The sequence below is a fragment of the Mauremys reevesii genome, linkage group 5 (assembly GCF_016161935.1).
Source record: "Mauremys reevesii isolate NIE-2019 linkage group 5, ASM1616193v1, whole genome shotgun sequence".
In the NCBI taxonomy this organism is placed as follows: Eukaryota; Metazoa; Chordata; order Testudines; family Geoemydidae; genus Mauremys; species Mauremys reevesii.
Window position 1 is genome coordinate 90214010 of NC_052627.1, and position 21949 is coordinate 90235958.

Genomic DNA, 21949 nt, shown 5'->3' on the forward strand with positions numbered 1-21949 from the left:
GTTTAAAACAAATACAAGGAAGTTCTTCACGCAACGCACAGTCAACTTGTGGAACTCCTTGCCTGAGGAGGTTGTGCAGGCAGGACTATAACAGCGTTTAAAAAGGAACTGGATAAATTCATGGTGGTGAAGTCCATTAATGGCTATTAGCCAGGATGGGTAAGGAATGGTGTCCCTAGCCTCTGTTTGTCAGAGGATGGAGATGGATGGCAGGAGAGAGATCACTTGATCATTGCCTGTTAAGTCCACTCCCTCTGGGGCACCTGGCATTGGCCACTGTCGGTAGACAGGATACTGGGCTAGATGGAGACCTTTGGTCTGACCCGGTACGGCCGTTCTTATGTTCTTAAATGACAGTGTCCAGTCCTGTAGACTACAGATAGGTTAATTATAGCATCACAGCTTTCACTTTGTACTTCCTTGAATAGCTCTTAATTTTTAGCATGATATTTTTCTACAGAATTAAATATATAAAATATGAAAAAAACAAAGTCTGTATTCTGTTAAAATGTCTCCTAATGTTGATAACAGATCTAATCCATGTCATTAAGTATATTTAAGGACTTCTACCCCTTCTGCTGTGCTGAGATTTTGCTTTTCATGTTTCAATCCAAAGTAAGTGCTTACATGAGTTAGAAATTTCTAAAACACTAGGTTTATAATAAAATGTGTATTGACGCTATATAACTGTAGGTAATTTAAATAGAGTTTATAGTATCCCATACAATATTAAAAATAAAGCACATTTGGTTTTAGAATAATACGTTCTTGCATAATTTTCTATATATACAGTAACTCCTTGCTGAACGTTGTAGTTATGTTCTTGAAAAATGCTACTTTAAGCAAAATGATGTTAAGCAAATCCAATTTCCCCATAAGAATTAATGTAATTAGTGGGAGGTTAGGTTCCAAGGAAATTTTTTTGGCCAGACAAAAGATTTTTTTGATAGACAGACAGACAGACACTATAAATTGTGGTGGAATCAGAGGGTGGGATATTTCCTAGGGAATGCTTTGCTGCTAAATGAAGAACTAGCAATCAGCTGAGCCCTCAAGGGTTAACACATTGTTAATGTAGCCTCACACGCTACAAGGCAGCAGGAATAGAGGAAGGAGACAGCATGGCAGTCGCTGCAAACATTCCCTGTGGAAACTGACCGTGATGATGAATCCACGCTATCCCACTAGAGTGCACCACTCCCTCCCCTTTCCAAAGTGTGTGAGAGTGAGAGACACACATTGCTCCTTTAAGTACGCTGACCCCACTCTAAGTACCCTGCCTTTTTATGAAGATCAGCAAGTTGAGACAGTAGCTGCTTCTGCTGCCGCCACCACCACCAGCAAGCTCACTCCTGAACCCTGTCATGTCTCCCTCCTCGCCATCTTTGTGGAGATGGGGTACAGGGGGAAGGGGACACCCTGACATCAGCACCCCTCTTCCCCCAACCCCCTGCACAGCAAGCAGGAGGCTCTCAGGAGCAGCTCCAAGGCAGAGGGCAGGAGCAGCACACAGCAGTGGGGGGAGGGACACCTGAACTGCCCAGCAGCTGCCACACAGGAATTTAGGGGAGCTGCCAGCCCCCCTTGGTTCCAAGCCCCCACCACTAGCTCCAACAGGCTGCTCTTCCTGCAAGCAGTGGACAAAGCAGGTGACTGCCAAACAACATTATAAGGGAGCATTGCGCAACTTTAAATGAGCATGTTCACTCATGTAACAACAAAATGACATTAACTGGGATGATGTTAAATGTGGAGTTACTGCATTATACTTCTCAGAGCTCTGTACAAGGTTTCAGTATGTTCATGTTCACAATTTCTGGAAAAAAAAAATCCAGCCTTCTTTGTGTTATGGCCCAGACTCTGTGCCAAATTCTGTTCAGTGCAGGGAAGGCAGAGGGCAGTCAGAGAGCCAGTTACAACCATCTGCTAATTACAGTCAAGCTATCTTAGTCACGATCCCAGTCCCAGCTAATCTGCTGTAGTTTATGCCAGCTGGCTATGGTTCCCAAAGGACCATACCTCTTTTAAGAGCCAGTAGAGCACAGGTGCTATCTGGCTCATCCTGAACATCCAAATCAGGTGGAGGGGGGCAGTTGGCATAGGATTTGGTTACACTGCTTTACACCAGCTGCAAGCTCCCTTATGCTGAAGAAATCTCAACAAGCCTGTTAAGCCAGATTCCACCACTTTGTGCCATAGATGAACATTTAACTAAGTAATTTTGATATGAAATAACCCTGTTCATAATCATTTACTTCCTTATCTGTTATTTGTATTATTGTAGAAGTTTTATTATATTTGACATAGTTTATGAACAGTACAAGTGCCATATACTATACTAAGACCTTATGTGACAGGTTTGTTCTACTCATTGCTGGATGGCACCACCTGCTGGTGGTTCTGGGGATTAGCTTAGTCAAGTCAACACCCCTTCCAGCAGGTATAGCCTATCAGTTTCTCCTCTGCAGCCTCTCTCTTGCTCTCAGGAACCACAGTAGTCCTCTTTGTAATTCAGCCCTCTGGCCAGGTCACTCAGCATTCCCCCTTCAAATTCTCTGTCACTCCCACAGTGACCCCAACAGTCTTCCAGTTCACTGCCCCAGTGGTGGGTAGGGGAACCCAGGCCCACCCTCTACTCTGGGTTCCAGCCTAGGGACCCTGCAACATGCAGCCAAGGTCTAGCTCAGTCCCCAACCTCACTGCTTCCTACCCCAGCACTCCTCCACTCTGAGGTTTGCCAACCACTCTACTCCCTCCTCCCAGGGAACAACCATTGGCTACTTCATCTATAGCTGCCAAACACACCTCCCTTCTCCCAGGGAGTGACTGTACACCACCTTCCTGCAGCCTCTTCTGCTTCCAATTTCCTATCTTTTGTAGAAGCCTCACCTGTCCTTCACACCTGAGCTTCTCTCTAATTAGTTGCCTAAAGCTCTCCCCTGTTTGCAGCCTAATTAGTTGATTGGGCCCACCTGGCCCAATTCAGCTCTTGCAGGGCTAGTGTGGGGAACACACCCCATCACACACTGCTATGAAACTCAGTTTGTGATCAATTTGAAGGCCTTATTCAAGAAACAGTCCCACTAACTTTAGTAGGAGTTGTATTTGAATGAGGACTGGGGCATCCATTACCTGAAAATTTAATAATGACTACAGCCAATAAACCTATTTCATCACCAGGGTTACAAAACTAACAGGGTTCACATTGAGGTGGTACATGTCAGCATGGGTGTATCTCCGGTTGGAGCAGGGGGTGCGATTCTCCGCTGAGGAAACATACCCACATCAGTGGTGATTGAGTTAGCATATTAAAAATAGAGTGTAGCCATGGCAGCAGGGCTGGCATGATTGGCTAGTCACTCTAATTATGTACCCACCCAAGGCACATAATTAGGACGGCTAGCCCATCCATCTCTCATGCTGCCATGGCAACACTATTTTTAGCGCAGAGCTAGTGCGGGTATGTGTCCTTGACCTGGAAATCACAACTCCAGCTCCAAGTGCAGACATACCCTATGGCATACCGACATCTCTACCGAGGTGACACTTGTGCTACAAAATCTGAGCTTTCATATATTTTTATTAAAAGTACATTTTCAGCTTTTGTGATGGTAAATAAAGCCTTGGAAATGTGAACTGAGTGTAATTGAAACAATGACATCTGCCTGAGTTTGCACAGACTTTTCATCAATAACTATGAAGTCCAAACTGCCCCATTCGTCTCAGTGAGATGCAGTGGCAGAAATAGCATCGCAAGTCAGTAGATAAACTCAGCCTCCTCCTCGCCCCATTGAGGGGGCACCAACCAACTGCAGCAGTACCCTCCTCCCCAGCACCACAATCCTAATCCCAGCCTGGTGTGGAGGGAAGGCCTGGGAGAAGAGAGGTTGGGCTGGAGACTGAGCCCAGCTTTGACCCATCCCACAGTAACAGCTCCTGTCCCCCAGGACTGGGGTTGGGATGGGGCTGGCTCCGACTCCTTGCTCCATGTGTTGCGACCTGGCACATAGAGTCACAGTGCCATTCAGGTTTGGAAGTGTTGAAGTTTATTGGTAAATCAAATAAAAGCAAAGATAAATGTAATAAAATCATATCTAGAGTACAGGGTAGGCCACAGCCTATCTTGGTAGGTTAAACCTTAGAGTTACAGTCCTGGTAAATTGAAGACTACTGTCCTCACATTCTATGTGTCTGTCCCTCCAGCTATCATGGCCTCTGCCTTTATCTCACCATCCCAGTGCCTGAGCTCACAGTTGCCAGTCAGAGTCTATTCCAATCCCCTCCTCTAAGGGTCAGTCACTTATAATCTCAGTTCCTTTGAAGGTTAGGTCTGAATGCTATTATCTGCTGACTGCTAATCCAGCATAGATGACACCAACATACCCTCCCCAGTATATGTACTGTTTCAATTGTATTTAGTAATGAAGAGGATTTGCTTTCATGAGCAAAGAGTTTTTCTATCTCCTGTTACTTAGTATACATCACTTCAAAGTAACTCCAGGAACTTTTTACGTATCACATATTTATAATGACATCTAGATACTGTATTGTAAGTCTGTTTTTGTAATGAGGAATAAAGAGGGAGGAGTTGGAGGGTCAGGGAGGGCCCATGATGGTATCCCCAGGATATTTACACCAGATATTTCACCTTAGTTACTAGACATTTAAAGCAGCTATGAAACCTTTCCTGTGCAGCCAGATAGAAACATCATAAAATAACAATTTATAATTGTCTTCTTACACAGAACTAAGTCTCTGCCATGTTGCTACAACTGTATACATGCACTATACAAGAGACTGGTTATGCCAAACTCTTGTACAGTGAATGTATACAGCTGTAGCAGCACAGCGGTGAGTTAGTTCAGTGTAAGAACACTTCTGATGAGTAAGGTTACAATTTAGTCATGGATATTTTTAGTAAAAGTCATGGACAGTGACCTGTCCATGACTTGTACCAAAAGTACCCCTAACTAAATGTTAGGTGCTGGGGATGAGGGGGCATTCCACCAGATACTGCTACTCCAGGCAGGGGGTGGCCTGGGGCCCTGCTGCCAATGCTGCTTTGGCCAGGGGTGGCCAGGGGCCCAGCCACTGCTGCTGCTCCTCTGGGAGGGGAGCAGCCTGGGGCAACCTTGCTGCTCCTGGACCACTGCTCCAGGCAGCACCTGGGACCATTTGCCTGGGGAGTGGCCAGTATGGCTAGCCCTGGGGTCAGCCGCACCAGCCGCTGCAGCTGTGGAAATTACAGAGGTTCTGGAGTCACAGAATCTGTGACTTCCATGACCTCTGTGAAAGACACACAGCCTTAATGATGATTATTACAATGGTTAGAAACCCAGGAAAGCAGAAGCCCCGACCTTCCCTCCCCCACATGAGTCCTATACTCACCCCCTCCCAGTAGCCTCTGCCCTCAAAGGAAACCCCCTACTGTCCCTTCCTAGGAGCCCCTGCCTGCCCCCACTCTGCTCCTTACCTCTCCTGGCTGGCTCAAGTCTTCCTTGGAGGAAAGAATTTTAGGATCTTCCCCTCCGTGCCCCATATCCAGCCCTTCTCCCTCCCCCCGGGATCCCCGAAAGGGAGTTGCATCACAACCCGGAGCGCCACCCCTACCACAGCAGCACCACAAGGCCCCCCTTTTGCTGCCTGATCCCATCCCCTTCACTGCAGCTCCCTACCTGGCTGACAAGGAGAACAGACTAGCTTGCCCCCTCCACCCTACCTAAATCCTTTCCCCTCCGTGCTGGTTTGAGGCTTCCCACTGGTCCCCGTTGCCAAGAGGAGTTGTGGTGGTGGTTTTTGGCAGGCAGACCTGAGTGCCAGCTGCACTCCCAGCCATGTGAGATGCATGCATGTTAGTGCACATCCAGACCTGATTTCTGTGGGTGCAGTTCAACCCATGGACCCCAGCTAGAGCCAGTGTTGGTGAGATGTTAACTCAGATGTCCAGAGATGGTACTAAAATGTCAATATTATTAACTGTTTCACTGCTCAACAAAGAAAAGAGAGGGACAAACACAATTTATTGGAGTGACATTTTACTGCCATTACTGGGTGGGCGTCAACAGAATCCAGTAAGACAACTGAATCCTACTGAGGAGAAGCCCAGCCAGAGAAGCCCAACAGAGCCCATAGGTGTATTCAAATTGCACAGAGGGGGAGTTAAGACTGCAGCACCTGGGAGGATGTGTGAGATCATAATTTGAATATCTGCACAATCTACCGAGAGTGATTTCTCATTTGGCATCTCAAGTGGGTGGAGTTTATTTTGTGGGAGGACCTGAGAGTAGCACTGCCTTTTTTTCCTGCCAGTTCAGTCCCTGAATATCAGCTAAAGAAATGTGGCTGATCAGAATAAAAGAATTAAGAGAAAAACAGCAAATTACTGCCTGTCTAAAATTAATACCTAAACTATTGCAGGCAAGATGTTCCAAATGCAATGAAGTTTTTTCACTTTAAAACCTGAACAGTACTTCACATTTCTGCTCTTGAATTATCAAATACAGATATCTGATTGTTTTACTAACTGCAGATGGGGTGTGTGTGTGTGTGTTTGTTTTGAGACTTGAGGGGGGGTTGCATTACTTATGAAAGGAAAATACCTTCCTCCTCATTTTACATGTATTAGTAACTATTTTTTATTCATCTTAAATTATCTAAAAATGATCTTGTAAGATAAAAATCAGTAAGCTAACAAAAGATTGCTCTTTTCAGTCTGGTATCCACTGTCCTATCTCAGATGCTCACATCAATAGAAAAGAAGTAGAAAGGATCAGTCGAGAATGTAGAAACGAAAGTTTCTGGTACAGAGGTAGGTAACTCATGTTAATTCTTATCCCAGTGAGAATCAGCACCTGATGTATTTTTAGCTGAACTACTGCTTTAAATTCTACTGCATGACTTGCCAGTTACTTTAACACTTACATTTATTTGAGAGAAGATTGTTATTAGGGCCTAATTCTGTCATCCTTACTTATGTTAAGTAGTACTTACCATGAAATCAATGGGACTACTTACATAATAAGGTACACTTAATGTAACTAAAAGTGGCAGAATTGTACCCTTAATTGTTAATAGTTAACTATTATTATTAGTTGATGTCACTATTTTTGAAATCTATTATTACTCTCACCCAAGAGACGCTTTTCATTTTCTTTCACATATATGATCTTGATTTTGATTTTTTTCAAGAAATAAGATTTCTATTTAGTTTCAACAACAAAAACAAAAGTCATTGCAGAGTGAGTGTACAGCTGGCCAGATGGCAACTCTAAATGTGGACATTCTGAATGGAAAAGATTTGAAAAGCTTCTAAGGGTTTCATCATTTAATCAAAGTTCTATCAAGGTCAGATACATTTGAGTTTTGCTATCTTGAGAGGATAGACTATGATTGGTTGTGCAAGTTTTTGTTGTTGTTTATATTTCAGTAGCACAAAAAGGTCACAACCAGGTTGGGCTCCATTGTGGTAGTGCTGTTCAAACATAATAAATGACTGTCATTGCCCCAAAGAGCTTACAGTCTCAGAGCAAATGTAATAGGTGAATGACAAAAGCAAGCTGGGCTGGAAAAGACAGGATAATAAATACAAAAAAGATGCATATAATTCTCAGCCAGTCAGTAGTGAGCAAAGTGCTGATTTTTTTTGTTTGCTTCTTTTTTCCAGGTCTTCCCTTGTCTCTAGGAAGTATGCTAATCACTCAAGGGCTAATTTACAATGGTAAATGGAAGATATATGTGTATCATTTTATTTATATTAGAAATGAACCCAAGTCATGCTGATCAGGAATCAGCACTAAATCAGAATTCCCCCAGAGCTTGCTGCTTTTCATATTTGAATGTTCTTCCCACTCAGTGCCATCACTGTTATAATGATTTGATAATTAACTATGCATTGCCACAACTCATTCTGAATAAAAGCTGTATTATCTGGCACTTTATCAACCGGAAAGCTTTATTATCCAGCATTTCTGATCTCTCCCAATACAAATCTTCAGTCTAGTAACCGAGACTAGTATACTGCCCAGGAGGTTGTGCAATTGCACATTCTGCACTATACTTTTATGCAAAAGAGGCAGAAGACAAGGAAGCTAGCTGATATCGGGAATTTATTCAAAAAAGCAACTTCTAAGGTGTGTCATAGGGTCATGACAGATTCAGCCTAATCTATTACACCATCTATATCTACAATGATAATTGATGTTGATAATGATGATGCTGAGGCACTGCAAGAGCCTGAAGTGTCTTGTGAATCATCAAAGAAAGATTAACTTATGTTCTGTATAGTTTTAGTGGTAAGTGTATATTTAGTGATCTGGGTGTATGTCGTGTGCTGCCCATAGTGATATGTAGTGTCAAAAGATAAAGTTTTCTATACAGTAGGTTACCTGTATACACCTAAGTGCTTCAAGAAACCAACCACTCTGCAGTGCAGTACTACTACTGCATTGGTGAATATCTGTATACTGTACTACTGTATTTTGTCTTTTATTCATTTTATTGTATTCTAATTCTTTGAAAATTGGTATTCCATTGGTACCAGAATATTTGATTAACCGGCACCCACCATTCCCCCAACATGCCAGATAACAAAGCTTTTACTGTATTTCCTTTTGAATTCAGACCCTTCCAAATACTAGAGGCCTGAATCTGTCACGCTTATATTCTGTAATCAAGAAGCATCACTGACTTCATTGGGACTACTTGTGAAACAGGGTAGTAGTCTATGCAAGTGAGGGTATCAGAATCTGGCATTGTAGCTCTAAATTCTGGCTTCTAGAAAGCATCGGCAGTGTCTTTATGACTGTATACCAACATACATAGTGGCTCAATGCAAAGATGTACTGACCAAATGAGAGGGCAGGGAGATCTTATACAGCTGCTGTGTAATCTGCACAGAGGAGTATCACGTTACATTTCTGTAGTGAATCAGTCTGGTTGCACTCTGCATGCCCATGGAGGGGATGCAGACTACTTTCTTGGTTTCTCACCCCTTGGCAGATAACTCTCCCCACATTTCCATAGTACCTGGATGTTTATGCTAAAATGATCAGCAGTGAAGTAATTAAGAATGCCAATTTTAAATATTATGCCTTGACTTATTTGAGATTAATGGGGCATCTTGTACTTCTTTTAGAAACAACTGCTGAACACCTGGCCAAAGTGAAAATAAATGGAGGACTTAATAGGGGTGAGAAGAAATCCTCCTCCCCACAATCTAACACTTGGCATAGAGTGATTGCATGGCCTCCCCACTGTGTATACTACTGCTCAGTTGGCTTTAGAAGAAGCTGGGACTTCTGTGCATCCCCTACACTATGTGAATCTACAGTGGTGGATCTACTGGCCACCACTCTATGCTCCCTCTGCCATCAAACTCTTCTGTGTGGAATTTGCCTGCATAGCGTGGCACTGTCACTCCTACTATACCCTGCCTCCCACTGACGTCCCACCCCAGAAACACAGTGGTTCCACTGTTTAGGGTCTTCTGTCTCATCGAAGGGGGTCATCACGTAGCCCTCAGAGCTACTGTCACACTCTGTCTGTTTAAATTCTGCAGAAATGGATGGGTCACCAGACAAGTGCTGGTACAAAATACAGTAGACTGCCTCATTCTGACCCCTGCTCCTTTGATTGGCTGAGATTAGATATGGCAGTCACATCACACAGTTGTGATCAGTCATCCTGCGTGGGTATTTTTAACAGGTTCTATATAATGTCCAGAATGGTGGTTGCAACTTGTGAGCTCATGGATGAAGGGGATGTAAACAGGAAAATTGGAGGGATCCACAGGCATTTGGAGGATTATGTGGAAAAATCCTTGTGCTGCATTTTGATTTGCTGTCTCATGATGTCAGCTGAGCATTCACAGATACCAGTACATGATGACATGCTGCTACAAAATTGAGATCAGAAACAAGTCACTATTGTCATATTAGTCAATTTGAGGGGAGAGGGAATTTTGGTGGGGAAGGGTGAGAATCTTTCCATTTTCTCCTCTGTTCCTGAACTACATCTTCTCTCCTCAAAAGCCCAAATGTCAGAGTGACTCCTCCATTCCTATTAAAGAGGATAAACATGACTCTATCTGGTGACAGTTAACACTAGGCTGATCATTGGCAAAAAAGGTCCTAGGAGCTATCTCCCAGCTTGTGTTGACCCAAAGAACAAGAAATTGAACAAGAGACCTGGACTCCAATCCCCCACATGGCAGCACAAAATATTTTCCCCTGACACTTGTGTGCCACCACACAAATAATTGTATTGGAAATTACCAGAATGCTTTGGGAATGGTGTATTTTCCTAAATCAAAGCTACCATAATTTTAAGTATGCTCTGAGAAATGAGAAAGGCTTGTTGGAAAAAGACCACTTTTGTTGTTACACGATGATGAGTTTCTCAAGTGGATAGGCATTCTTAACTATTGTGTTTTATTTTAGGCTTCCTCTCATCGAACCCAAGATTTGGATCATTACCTAAAATTGCATGTAAGTCAGTACTTTTATTTTAAAAGGACAGAAAAGGTTGAGGGATATTTATTAACAGTAGAATCTGAACTTTCCAAACCTCCACTATCCAGACTTCCTTTGTATGCTAACTGTGTATCTCCCTGTTCTAATGAATGTCAATTATCCAAACTTCTGCTTATCTGAACCCATAAGGTGTCAGTATAGCAGTCTAGGTAAAAAGGATTCTACTAAGTTTACAAACTAATTTATTAAGTAAAGCTTATTTAATGAAGACTTTTTCAGTAACAGTATATATTCAAATTTTAATTGCCCTATCTGCACTATTATATGATTGCAAGGTCAACCCTCACCATGGATCTGTCAATAACACCATTCTCAGTGGTCTGCTTCTTCCACAAGCACCTCTCCCATGCCACCACATTCTTGTGGGAAAAACTTCCAAATAAAATCTGTACCTCCCCACCTTAGCCTCATTAACTGTCACCTTGCCATAATGCACACAGAATTCGGTCATCTGATCATGGGTAGGCCAATGGTGAGTTTGGGCTGCTGATTGTGCACATAGCTAATCTATGCTACAATATCCTACAATTTTGTTCCCATGTTCTCTCCCTGCTCTCACAACTTTGCTTATTTTATCTGCCTGTTATGTCTAGTCTTTTAGATTATAAACTTTTGTGGGGCAGGTACTGTCATTTATTACATAACGTACAGCAGTAAGGCCCTGACAATCCTGAATGACTGCCATAACAAGTTCTCAATATGGTTAAGTTCTCTAAGTATTACAGCAATATAACTGCTCAAATAAAGAAATTCAGTTTATCCTGCGTGTCTAACTTTGGAACGTTTTGTTAAAAAATGTGTTTGCACAGAAATTGTTTTGTATTGCATTTACATAATGCAACCACACCATTTAAATGATGTAATCTCATCTGTTTTCAAAAGCTAAGCAGGTTTCATTTGGTGTATACTTGGATGTGAGACTTCCACAGAAAATTCAACGTGTTGCCAGTAGTAGTTTTTCTTTTTGAATGAGTACTGAACCAGAGCCCAGTGGTATTAAGGAAGCCTGTGTCGTAGGAAGACAAGACTTAAACTGAAGTCCTAGCTATTTGTAGTAATCAAAAATACCATGGGGCATTTTGCAAAGGTAGGGGGGGTCTGCTCTTATGTCTTTGTCAAATTTCACCATGGGTTATTATTACACTCCTCATCTAAATTCCCCCTGAAATTCCAAGTGTATAGAGTATTCTTTTTCACATCTAAACTGTTATGCCATGTTGCTGTGTATTCTTAACCAGCTGCAGTGTTTCACTCCACAGATGGTTGCATTTCAGTGATAAGAGAACTAACTACTATTACAGTATAATCTTTGTATATGTTTATAAAGTACTTTGGGATGAAAAAGTCCTACATAAGTGCAATTTACTGTACAAAGGACAAATAATAGTATCTTGAGTTAGGCTCTTGAACTAACAATATTTTGTGATCTGTTTGTACAGTTGCTGGTGCCTTTGGTCTTGCCATTGGGACGATGTCATACATACGAGTATGCCAGAGGAAGTTCCAAAATATAGGAGTTCAGCAATTTGGTCCAGAACATAAAAGGTTTGTCTTGAATATAGATCACTTAATCTTAGATCAAAACATAGTTATTGAAAATAGAATGAAAGAGAGAGGCAGCTACAGCGTACATTTAAACCTTTTTGCTTCAGCTCATACGGCACTCTTGAATGCTATACCTAAGGATATATACTGCAGTTATGTAGTTCCAGATTATGTGGTAATTATTAGAAAGATACAAATTAAATTCAATGTAATCTGCATTGTTTGGAAGACATAAATAATCCTGTAATTTAAAGGATTAAATCCTCAGCCTCTCCATATACTAATTAATTATAAAAGATCAACAGTTAGCAATTTACCTTCTATCTGGTGCCATTAAATATCACACCATCTATCCCATCTGTCTGGCCTGTAACTCACCTTTGGAGTCTCCTTTGCTCCATACGTCCAAGATGTACGTATCCAAATACTGCAGCTTTTTCCTGCACCACATCTTCATATCCCTACAGTTCATCATTCTCTGCCATAATCAATGCAGCCTCCTCTTCTCTGGCTTCCTGAACACCCATCCTGTCCCAGTCAATACAAAATGCAGCTGCTAAGATCATTTTCCTTACCTCAGACCATGTCATCCCCTCTTTTGAATCTCTCTACTTGCTCCCTGTCCAGCACATCAAGTTCAAGTTTTTTGTCACTGCCTTCAAAGCCCTACACAAATGCTGCTCCCACCCACGTCTCATTTTGTATTAACTCCCACTCCTCCCCTGAGCCAATGATATCTCCCTCAATTTGTCCATGTGTACTACACTGCTCCCCGCATAGGAAATGCATTTCCAAAAGCTCATCCACAAGGCCACCTCTGTATTAAAATCCCTTCTGAAGGCTCACTTATGCTGTGATGCCTCTGTAAATTAGCTGACTGATAATGGGAAATTGGAAGGGTATTTTGAAATAATTTAAAAATCCTAAACCAATATTTTTTTAATAAAATCTTCCCTCTCCCACTTAACCCTCCACTTCCCCTCCCAAAAAAACCTGTTGTGTTAATACAATATTGTATTACAAAGATGTGGCCAATTGGGGATCTATATCTCGGTAACCCTTGCCTTTACCCACTGGTCTTGTCTAGATTTTGAGTTTCTTTTATCAGGGATCATGCTTCCTTTTCTTGCATGATCTATACTACTATATTTTGGGCACTACTGAAAATAAACAATACATAAGAATAATAAGATTGTTTTGCTGGGGCATTCAGACATCATCCCATTCCATAAGACATCTGGAAGGACTGAAGAACATAAACCAGTTGAATGGAAAACAAGAGATTCCTTCTATAAAGCCTGTTCAACAAATTCCTTCTATAAAAGAATACTTACCAATATATGACACAAAGATGACAGCTGTGTTAGAGAAATATGAGCAAAAATCTTGAATGCTCTATTTTCCTCCTGATTTTAGGCACTGTCGTCATATCTGCAAGGAATGCGAAGCAAATTTTGCATCTAATGGACGGGAAAACTCGAAGCCTTCAGCTTCATAATCCCAGGTACACACATTTTAATTTTAAGGAAGCTTTTGATTTTATTCTTTATTTTGAACAGTATTCTAGTTTAAAACACTTGCCACAATACAATATAAACATAAACTTCATGAAATGAAAGCTAATCATTCGGAATTCTATTTATGGTTCTGAAGTTAACCTTGATTCTACATTTTCTCTTTACATACATTTAACATTTCCACTTCTGAGGAACTCCTAATTTAGCTCCAAAATTCTTATACAAACAGCACTATTTTTTTTTAATCCAGCTAGAATTCAGTGCGATTCTCTGGCTAGTTGTAAGTTAGAAGAAAATAAATAAATATTTCTCTTCTAGTTTGAATGCTGGTTTCTGTTCCCAATATCATTTTTTAACTTGAACATTTATGGTCTGATCATTTTTGGTATGTCAAAAATACAGCTAAAATATTGATGTTTTAAGAACATGAACAGTAAATAATGTCCTTACTATTTGCATGTAATACTATACTCTAGCTCAAACAGAAAGTATGGGTTTGATGCAGAAATTATTAGGTGAGGCTCTTTGGCCTGAGTTATACAGGAAGTCAGGCTAGATGATCATAAAGGGTTCCCTCTTTCTTTAAAATCTCTGTGAATGACATTGAGAGGGATATCTTAGCAGACCCTGTTCATTGACCCAAAACTGGGTGATTTTGATGGATTTTGTCAGTGCATGGTATTCACAATGAAATGTGTTGATGTAATGTTGTATTATCATTGAAGAAGACATTAGGATAAAGTGTGGTATCATTAGAGTGTTCCATCTGGTCTTGAATAGTCTGGAGGATTTTTTTTTTTTTAACACCTATGGCCTTTTTTAGTGGCTACAGTAGTTAGCCAGTGGAGTAAGTAAACAGTGAGGCCTCATTTGAACCTAGCCTACATGATTATTGCACTCCAAATCTGCAGTAATATAGGGAAAAGGTAAGATTCTCAAAAGCACCAAACTGACTTGAAAACCAATGGGACTTAGGTGCCTAAATCAATAAGTGTTTTTGAGAATTTTGCCCCAAATCTTGCTTGCCTCACTCACATATTATTATTTCCATTGACTTAAAATAAAGAGGCCATAGTATGTTTAATTAAAGATTGCCATTTATTCACTGAGAAGTTGTTTGAGTCAAGTTGAGAGCAGGAGTTGGTGCATATTTTAGTTTGCTTACTCTATTGGCCTGGCAAAGACTGAGTTTGTTAACCCCTGGATCCAAATGCAAAGGCCATCTCCTTTCTCAAGCTTTTGACAAAGGGATTATTGTGAGCTGTGTTGTTTAATACACATGTACTGGCTAGCTTTGAAAACTATGTTTTACATGTACCCAGAGTCAATTCTGATGGAAGAACTTTGAAATTTAGAAAAAATGTTAAGCAGGTTTTTTTATACAATTAAACATAAAAAAAATTGATTAGAGACTGACTGAACATTTCAATTAGAATACACAAAGTATTGTGTTGTTTTATGATCACTTCTTTTCTTTTTAAAATATGTACAGTCAATGAGCTAAAAGTGTGATAGTTGGTGGGTATTGCTTTTCCATCGTGCGCCAACTTCCTCCTCAGATTACATCTAATTAAAATTATTGTACTGCACACAAATTCAGGGCCAAATTCTTACCTCAGACTTGTGCAGAACTCCCTCTGAAGTCACCAGATGCACATGTACATCTGAGGAGAATTTAGCTCTCAGCTCAGTATTTTTTATAAAATGGTTTTGTTTGTTTGTTTGTTTCAGATCACATCTCTTCTTTTTAAGAAGTTACTTCATATCTTGATATCTGAATTGTAGAACTGACAAAGATGACAAAATACTGCAGAAAAAGTCTCTTCCTTCAATAGCTTATTCTGGACAGAAGAAATTAAGCCTACAGTCAGGTGTAAACCAATACACTGTGAGGATTGGGCTAATTTTAAAAAAGTTTGCCTATATAATAAATGCTAATTTCTAGTTATGCAGTTTCTATTTTTTTCTGTTGATATCACACCCCAGTATGTTTCTTTTTTCCTTAGCTGCATTTTAGCTCTTGGCACTGAAAACTAAGATACAATTCTTGTAAGTGGCAATGACCTGATCTCAGTGCAACCTGCAAAAGGCCATAATTGGAAGTATTTGGCTCCTGCATGAAAGAAAAAGAATGCAAGAGTATTTAAATGACATTGCACTGCTAAGCAGCCCACCAAGCCCCCTATACTGTGATCAGTTTTGCATAACTCTTTGTACTGAGCAAGGACTCCCATGTATCACCATTCTTGACTATAGGTATCCTCTGGGTACTATTAGAAAGAATCCCATTGACTGCAGTGGGCTTTGACTCTGGACTTAAGAGAGGAGAGTGACATTTTATTTATGCCTGTCTATGCAAATCTCTTTGGAAGACGTTCTGAACATTATTCCCAAATAGACAACTTAATACAAAGAAGTTTTCTTTCTCAAAACATGAACATTGGGGAAAGAACTGAAAGCGAGCTCAGAAACCTATGTTATTTAGGTTTGCTCTAATCTGACCCATGACATTAGAAAAGAAAAAAAATAATGAATTACAGAAAAGCCCAGTTAATTACTGTTTGCATATTCATAAAAATGCTTTAATAATACTTTCTTCTTTTAGAATAAGTTCAAAAGTGTTGTGCTTCTGGCTAATATCCCCTTCTCCACAAGCACTGTCACTCAGAGGACCCTCTCTGTGTACAGATCCCCACAGGACAATCCAGTCTTTAATCAGGAACAAAGGGAAGTCAGGATTTAGTTTCTTTAATAAGAAAAAAATATATCTAGGAAGCAGTCTAAGATAAAAAACTTCCTTGGCATTGACTGTCACCTTTTCACAGAAATGGGACCTCATGGTCCAGCTGCCTTATACCCCCAATCCAGTGCTGGCCCCCCCCAGACACCCCAGTTGCATATGCACACCTTTCCCAGCATTCCACCTTGTGAGTACTCTGGCTTTACAGTTCATCTCTTCAGGGGCATGCAGTAGTGAAAGCAGGCAGATACACAGGCTCTGCAGAATATTCTAAAGCCAGATCTGGACAAAACAATAAATCACCTGGACACATTTTCCTCCCTCAGGTTCCTCTTCACACTTGAACATTCTTCAGGTTTAGGTCAGAGCCACAAAGGAGTCCAGATCGCCACGTACACATGGCTTCTCCTCCAAATCATGGAGCCCCTCTTTTCTGCAGGCCACCTCTTTCTTCCTCGGTTTCATAGTTAAAAATTGCCCTGTTGCTACAAAACAGGCCCTTCTATTCCTCTCTCCTGCCCAAGCTTCCTTGGTGTCTGACTCCCCTGCGTTTCCTCAAGAAATCAAAACTCATGAATTGGATCCCAAAAAACACTGTGAGATTTTAAAAAAACAACCCTCCCCCCCCCCCCATTGTATTGTGCTTTTTGGTCCCTCTTGATTTTTTTGAGAAAGTGTGTGTGTCCGTGCGTGAGTGAGAGAGAGTGCTACTTACTCCTATATTTATTGGGTAAAGTGATCTTGGCCCCTGAGGAAGAAGCGCTCTCTCACATCTGCCCATCCTTTGCCCCCACCAGTTCGCTCCACAAAGCCCCCACAACCATCAGTTCAGCCCCTCCCACCTCTACCCCTCCTGGAGTTCTTCACACCCCTTTCCAGGTCTAAGGAAGCTGCATTTTGGGGCCTTTCCATTCTCCCTTCCTGTCAGACCACCTGGGTAGAACTGTACTCCCAGCTCAGGCACCCTCCTTAGCACTGGAGCCTTTAAGGTCAACATCTTTTTTTGTTCTATAGCTTCTTCTAAACATGCAGGGATAATACAAATGAGGGATGCTGTCAGCTTATGGTTGACTCACTGCACATTGATGATTGAGTGATACAACAATTTCATAAAACTAACTAGAATTCATAAGTTGTACACAGATTCCCCAAATCATCACAAGCTACTATTATGAACTCTAATTTGAACTCTAACACCTACATTTGAAGAGTTTTTGTTGACCAACTCCCACTAAAATAGTCAGATGTTACGCTACAGCTTGGAAAACGTAAGGTTAAAAGTCTTGAAAATGAAATATAACAAGTTCAATTAATGAACTTAGTGAAAGTAGTGAAAAATTCTCATATGCAAACTGCAGATGATTCAGAATTACTTAGTAAATAAATCTAACATTTTTTTCAGACTAAAATACAGTATCACCATTACTATCCATTAAATGTGAAAGGAAAAAAAAAACAAGTTGGAGCAGGGGAATGTTTTTAGTTGTCTTCAACCTCAGAATGATTTTCTGAAAGATTAATGTGTTTGTGGATCAGATACTGGAACCGCTGATAGTTTTCTAATTAAAGAAAAAGGATCGTCTGTTTTTATTCTAGACACATTCTTATACCGTGCTCATTACTGTAGCATTTGAGCACCTTCCCATAGTGCATTAAATGACATTACTAACATCTGTCATGTTTTTTGTTCTCAATTTCTACCCAGCAAGCATGTGCAATGGAGTGTCTTGTTTTGGTAGGATGTGTTTTTTTAAACAAACATGTTGCTATGTGCTTATGTTAGAGAAGATATGGTCAAAGAAATGCGCTTTGCACTTGGAGCAGGAACTGGTGAAGTTTGTGATGGTCCGTAGTTCTTGGGGAAGTTCATTCCACAGTCTCAGATTACCCCTGAAAAAGCTTGTCTTCCACCCCCGGCAATTAACTTTATTCTGCTTGTAGAGAGTTTGATATTACTATTCACCAAATGTGTCCACTGAGGTACCAATAGGCAGCTATACAGGTTAGCACATGGGCAGCTTCAGGTATCTTATAGTAAGTAACGAAGGGTTTTTCTACCTTTTTCTATATGCACATTTCAGTAATACTTCATTTACTACAGCTGGATGTTAGGTCTCAGCATAGTCTGCTATGACTAAACTGATACAAGCCCTAACTTGTCTAATGTTAAATGCTGGATTATCATACATGCATGTGCATTATAAACCTTATCCTGAGGCAAATGCTTGTGGTTTAACCACTCCCATGACATTTATTAACTCTGTAAAATCAAGTCAACTATAATATCTTCTGTAATTGCCTTATGCCTATTCTATGCACGAAGCTGCACACAGCCCTGTCCAGCAAGAGGCTTCATACAACCTCTCTTAAACAGTTGCCAGCTCTAGAAAGACACCTGGCAATTGACAGCTTGCTCTCTCTCAGCAGTCTATTTTTCCTTGCTTAGCATCTATTCCTTCCCTATCCATAGCATGGGCTTGCATAGTATGATTGCTGCCTAAGGCATCCTTTGAGGAGTTCCTTCTGCTTCACTTGCTGCACTCCTGGCATGGCAATGGCTTTGTCTGTACAACAGTTAGCAGCCAGTGGAGTGTCTAGTATGCAGAGGTGCAAGGGACCTATGAAGAGGAATGAACTCAAGGCTCCATAAAGTATAGGGCAAGCCCTAAATACCATCCGTGGTACACAACAGCAGGCCCACTGCTATATAAACTGAAGCAAAGCATGACCTGTATTGTATCCAAACGATTGTCTTGTACTTCCAGCCCAGTTAGAAAATAGGAATGTCTCTTGCTGTCAGTGAAGTGTTAATAACTGGAGTGCATTGATGTTAATCTAATATGAACAGCAGGGACACCAAGTTCACCACTGGTGTAAGTTTTAGCGTGAATTACATTTTTTTTAAATAAAGAGACCTGTAATCCAATAAGATTGAGATTACTGTGAGCATTCTATTTCAAATGCAGAAAGTAATTAAACAATACACCACACTATATTTCCAAGTTTGGGTCATTATTGCATTATATTTTTGCAGAGCTGATTTTTTAGCTCCATCTACAGGTTTAAAAAAAAATGCACTGCAAGTACACAGATCCACTGAAAAAGGCATGAGTGAGGAGGATATGTACACTGTACAATGCAGGGAATATATTTTAAAATATCTTCCATTTACTGCAGTACAGGATTAGAGAAATCACCCAAGCAAGGGCCTTTGTTGTTTTTATCTTTTAGAAAACTGTCTATCATTCAACAAGAGGTAACAATTTGTGTGTGGATTTTAATATACTTTCTAGAGGATGGTGCATGTAAAAATGGTACAAATTTAAAACACAAATTTAGAAATTTTGTTCCATTCTGAAAATGTGTTCGAACAAATTTATAGAAACAGGAAAAGCAAGTAGTGGACATCAAAAACAAGATGGATATTTGTAAGTAATGGATAAACTGAGAATTGATTTATGAGCATTAGTATCCAATAATAATTTAAATGTCCACATTTACTATTTCATTCATGGCTGATCAAATCACACAAGAAAGGAAATGGACACTCATAATATGAAAGTCTGTCTAATCTGTTGAGCATGAAATCTTACCTTGGTGCCAAGAACGGGTGAAGCCTGGGTAATAAGCAAAGTTTGAGTACACCAGCAGTCCCCACATTGGATTCCTGGAGCCAAACAAGCCATGGGGCCATCTGAGCCTCACAGAGGGGAAGCCAAGCTTGCAAAGCCCAGCGGGAAGGCAAACTGTATGAAGAGAGTGCCAACCGTGAGAAATCCAGCATCCAGAAGGGTATCTGAGCCCCACTAAGGGGAAGCTAAGGGCTTGTCTACATTACCCACTGTATCGATAGGCAGCGATCAATCCAGCAGGGGTCGATTTATCGCGTCTAGTGAAGATGCGATAAATTGACCGCCGAGCACTCTCCCATCAACTCCAGTACTCCACCGGAGCGAGAGGCGCAGGCAGAGTTGATGGGGGAGCGTCAGCCATCGACTTACCACAGTGAAGACACCGCAGTGAGTAGATCAAAGTACATCTACTTAGAGATCCCCTCTCACTCCTCCCCCCACAGTGTAGACCAGGCCTAAGACAATGATCACACTTTGATCACACAGGATCATACTTTGAACATCTGCACAATATACTGTGACATCTTATTTTTGCATCTCAAGTGGGCAGTGTGATTTATGGGTGCAACTTGGAATAGTACCCACAATTCTCCAGTCCCCCACAATTCAGCCCCTACCTGGGCTTTCTTTGAATGAGCAGCAGGAATTATTTTCTTTTGGGATGATCTGTTTAACTGGGTTCCAAACAGATCCATGTAATATGAATGAACATTTGCTGAAAGCAATTACTGAAGAATTAGACTGTTTGCTTATTTTGGATTATGAATCTTGCTGTTGATTTTGGAAGACAGCATTGTAAACTCAATTCTCCAAATATCTGCAATACAGAAGCAACTGACATTGTAACTTTTAATGAGGCTGTAACAAATGCGAAGGAGCTAAGCCAAATGCTCACAATGCATGTCAATAGCCCCCAGTTTCAGGCCACTACCTTTTATTTTTTAATAATTTGGCCTTGCAACTTAAAAATTGTAAAGATTTTAAGAATTAGGGAAGTCAATTATTTTAAACATTTCCAAGAAGGTTAATCTATAATTAATACAAGGGCTGTCAAGCAATTAAAAATATTAATCGTGATTAACTGCATGATTAAAAAGATTAATCACAATTAATTGCGCTGTTAAATAATAAAATACCATTTATTTAAATATTTTGGCTGTTTTCTACATTTTCAAATATATTGATTTCGATTACAACACAGAATACAAAGTATACAGTGCTCACTTTATATTTATTTTTGATTACAAGTATTTGCACTGTAAAAAACAAAAGAAATAGTATTTTTCGATTCACTTAATACAAGTACTGTAGTGCAATCTTTTTATCATGAAAGGTGAACTTATAAATGTAGAATTATGTAAAACAACTGCATTAAAAATAAAACGATTTAAAATTTTAGACACTGCAAGTCCACTCAGTCCTACTTCTTGTTCAGCCAATTGCACAGACAAACAAGTTTGTTTACATTTGCAGGAGATAATGCTGCCCAGTTCTTGTTTACAATGTCACCTGAAAGTGAAACCAGGCATTCTCATGGTACTGTTGTAGCCGGTGTTGTTAGATATTTACGTGCCAGATGTGCTAAAGATTCATCTGTCCCTTCATGCTTCAACCACCATTCCAGGGGACATGCATCCATGCTGACAACAGGTTCTGCTCAATAACAATCCAAAGCAGCGTGGACCAACACATGTTCATTTTCATTATAAGAGTCAGATGCCACCAGCAGAAGGTTGATTTTCTTCTTTGGTGGTTCGGGTTCTGTAGTTTCCACATCAGAGTGTTGCTATTTTAAGACTTCTGAAAGCATGCTCCACACCTCATCCCTCTCAGATTTTGGAAGGCACTTCAGATTCTTAAACCTTGGATCAAGTGCTGTAGCTATCCTTAGAAATCTCACATTTGTAACTTCTTTGCATTTTGTCAAATCTGCAGTGAAAGTCTTCTTAAAATGAACGTGTGTTGGATCATCATCCAAAACTGCTA

At 40.5% G+C, this 21949-nt stretch overlaps 2 protein-coding genes across 14 annotated transcripts in view; one reads left to right on the plus strand and one right to left on the minus strand.

Annotated features, from left to right (window-relative positions):
- CWH43 (cell wall biogenesis 43 C-terminal homolog) overlaps nucleotides 1-15326 on the minus strand; it is a 99149-nt gene extending 83823 nt beyond the window's left edge. The window contains exons 1-2 of the mRNA XM_039541690.1: nucleotides 13409-15326; nucleotides 12453-12602 (exon numbers count right to left, since the gene is read on the minus strand). Coding sequence (XP_039397624.1) covers nucleotides 12453-12549 — 97 coding nt within the window. The 5' untranslated portion in view covers nucleotides 12550-12602; nucleotides 13409-15326. The remainder of the gene's footprint in view (nucleotides 1-12452; nucleotides 12603-13408) is intronic.
- The window catches only part of OCIAD2 (OCIA domain containing 2), a 31177-nt gene extending 15642 nt beyond the window's left edge, over nucleotides 1-15535 (plus strand). For 12 of the 13 annotated variants that reach the window (XM_039541695.1, XM_039541699.1, XM_039541700.1 and 9 more), the window contains exons 3-9: nucleotides 6712-6808; nucleotides 7664-7717; nucleotides 9134-9187; nucleotides 10437-10484; nucleotides 11969-12074; nucleotides 13491-13578; nucleotides 15323-15535. In XM_039541695.1, the coding sequence (XP_039397629.1) occupies nucleotides 6712-6808; nucleotides 7664-7717; nucleotides 9134-9187; nucleotides 10437-10484; nucleotides 11969-12074; nucleotides 13491-13572 (441 nt within the window). In that variant the 3' untranslated portion in view covers nucleotides 13573-13578; nucleotides 15323-15535. The remainder of the gene's footprint in view (nucleotides 1-6711; nucleotides 6809-7663; nucleotides 7718-9133; nucleotides 9188-10436; nucleotides 10485-11968; nucleotides 12075-13490; nucleotides 13579-15322) is intronic. The other variant, XM_039541704.1, reaches the window with a different exon arrangement.
- Nucleotides 15536-21949: the final 6414 nt, after the last annotated feature.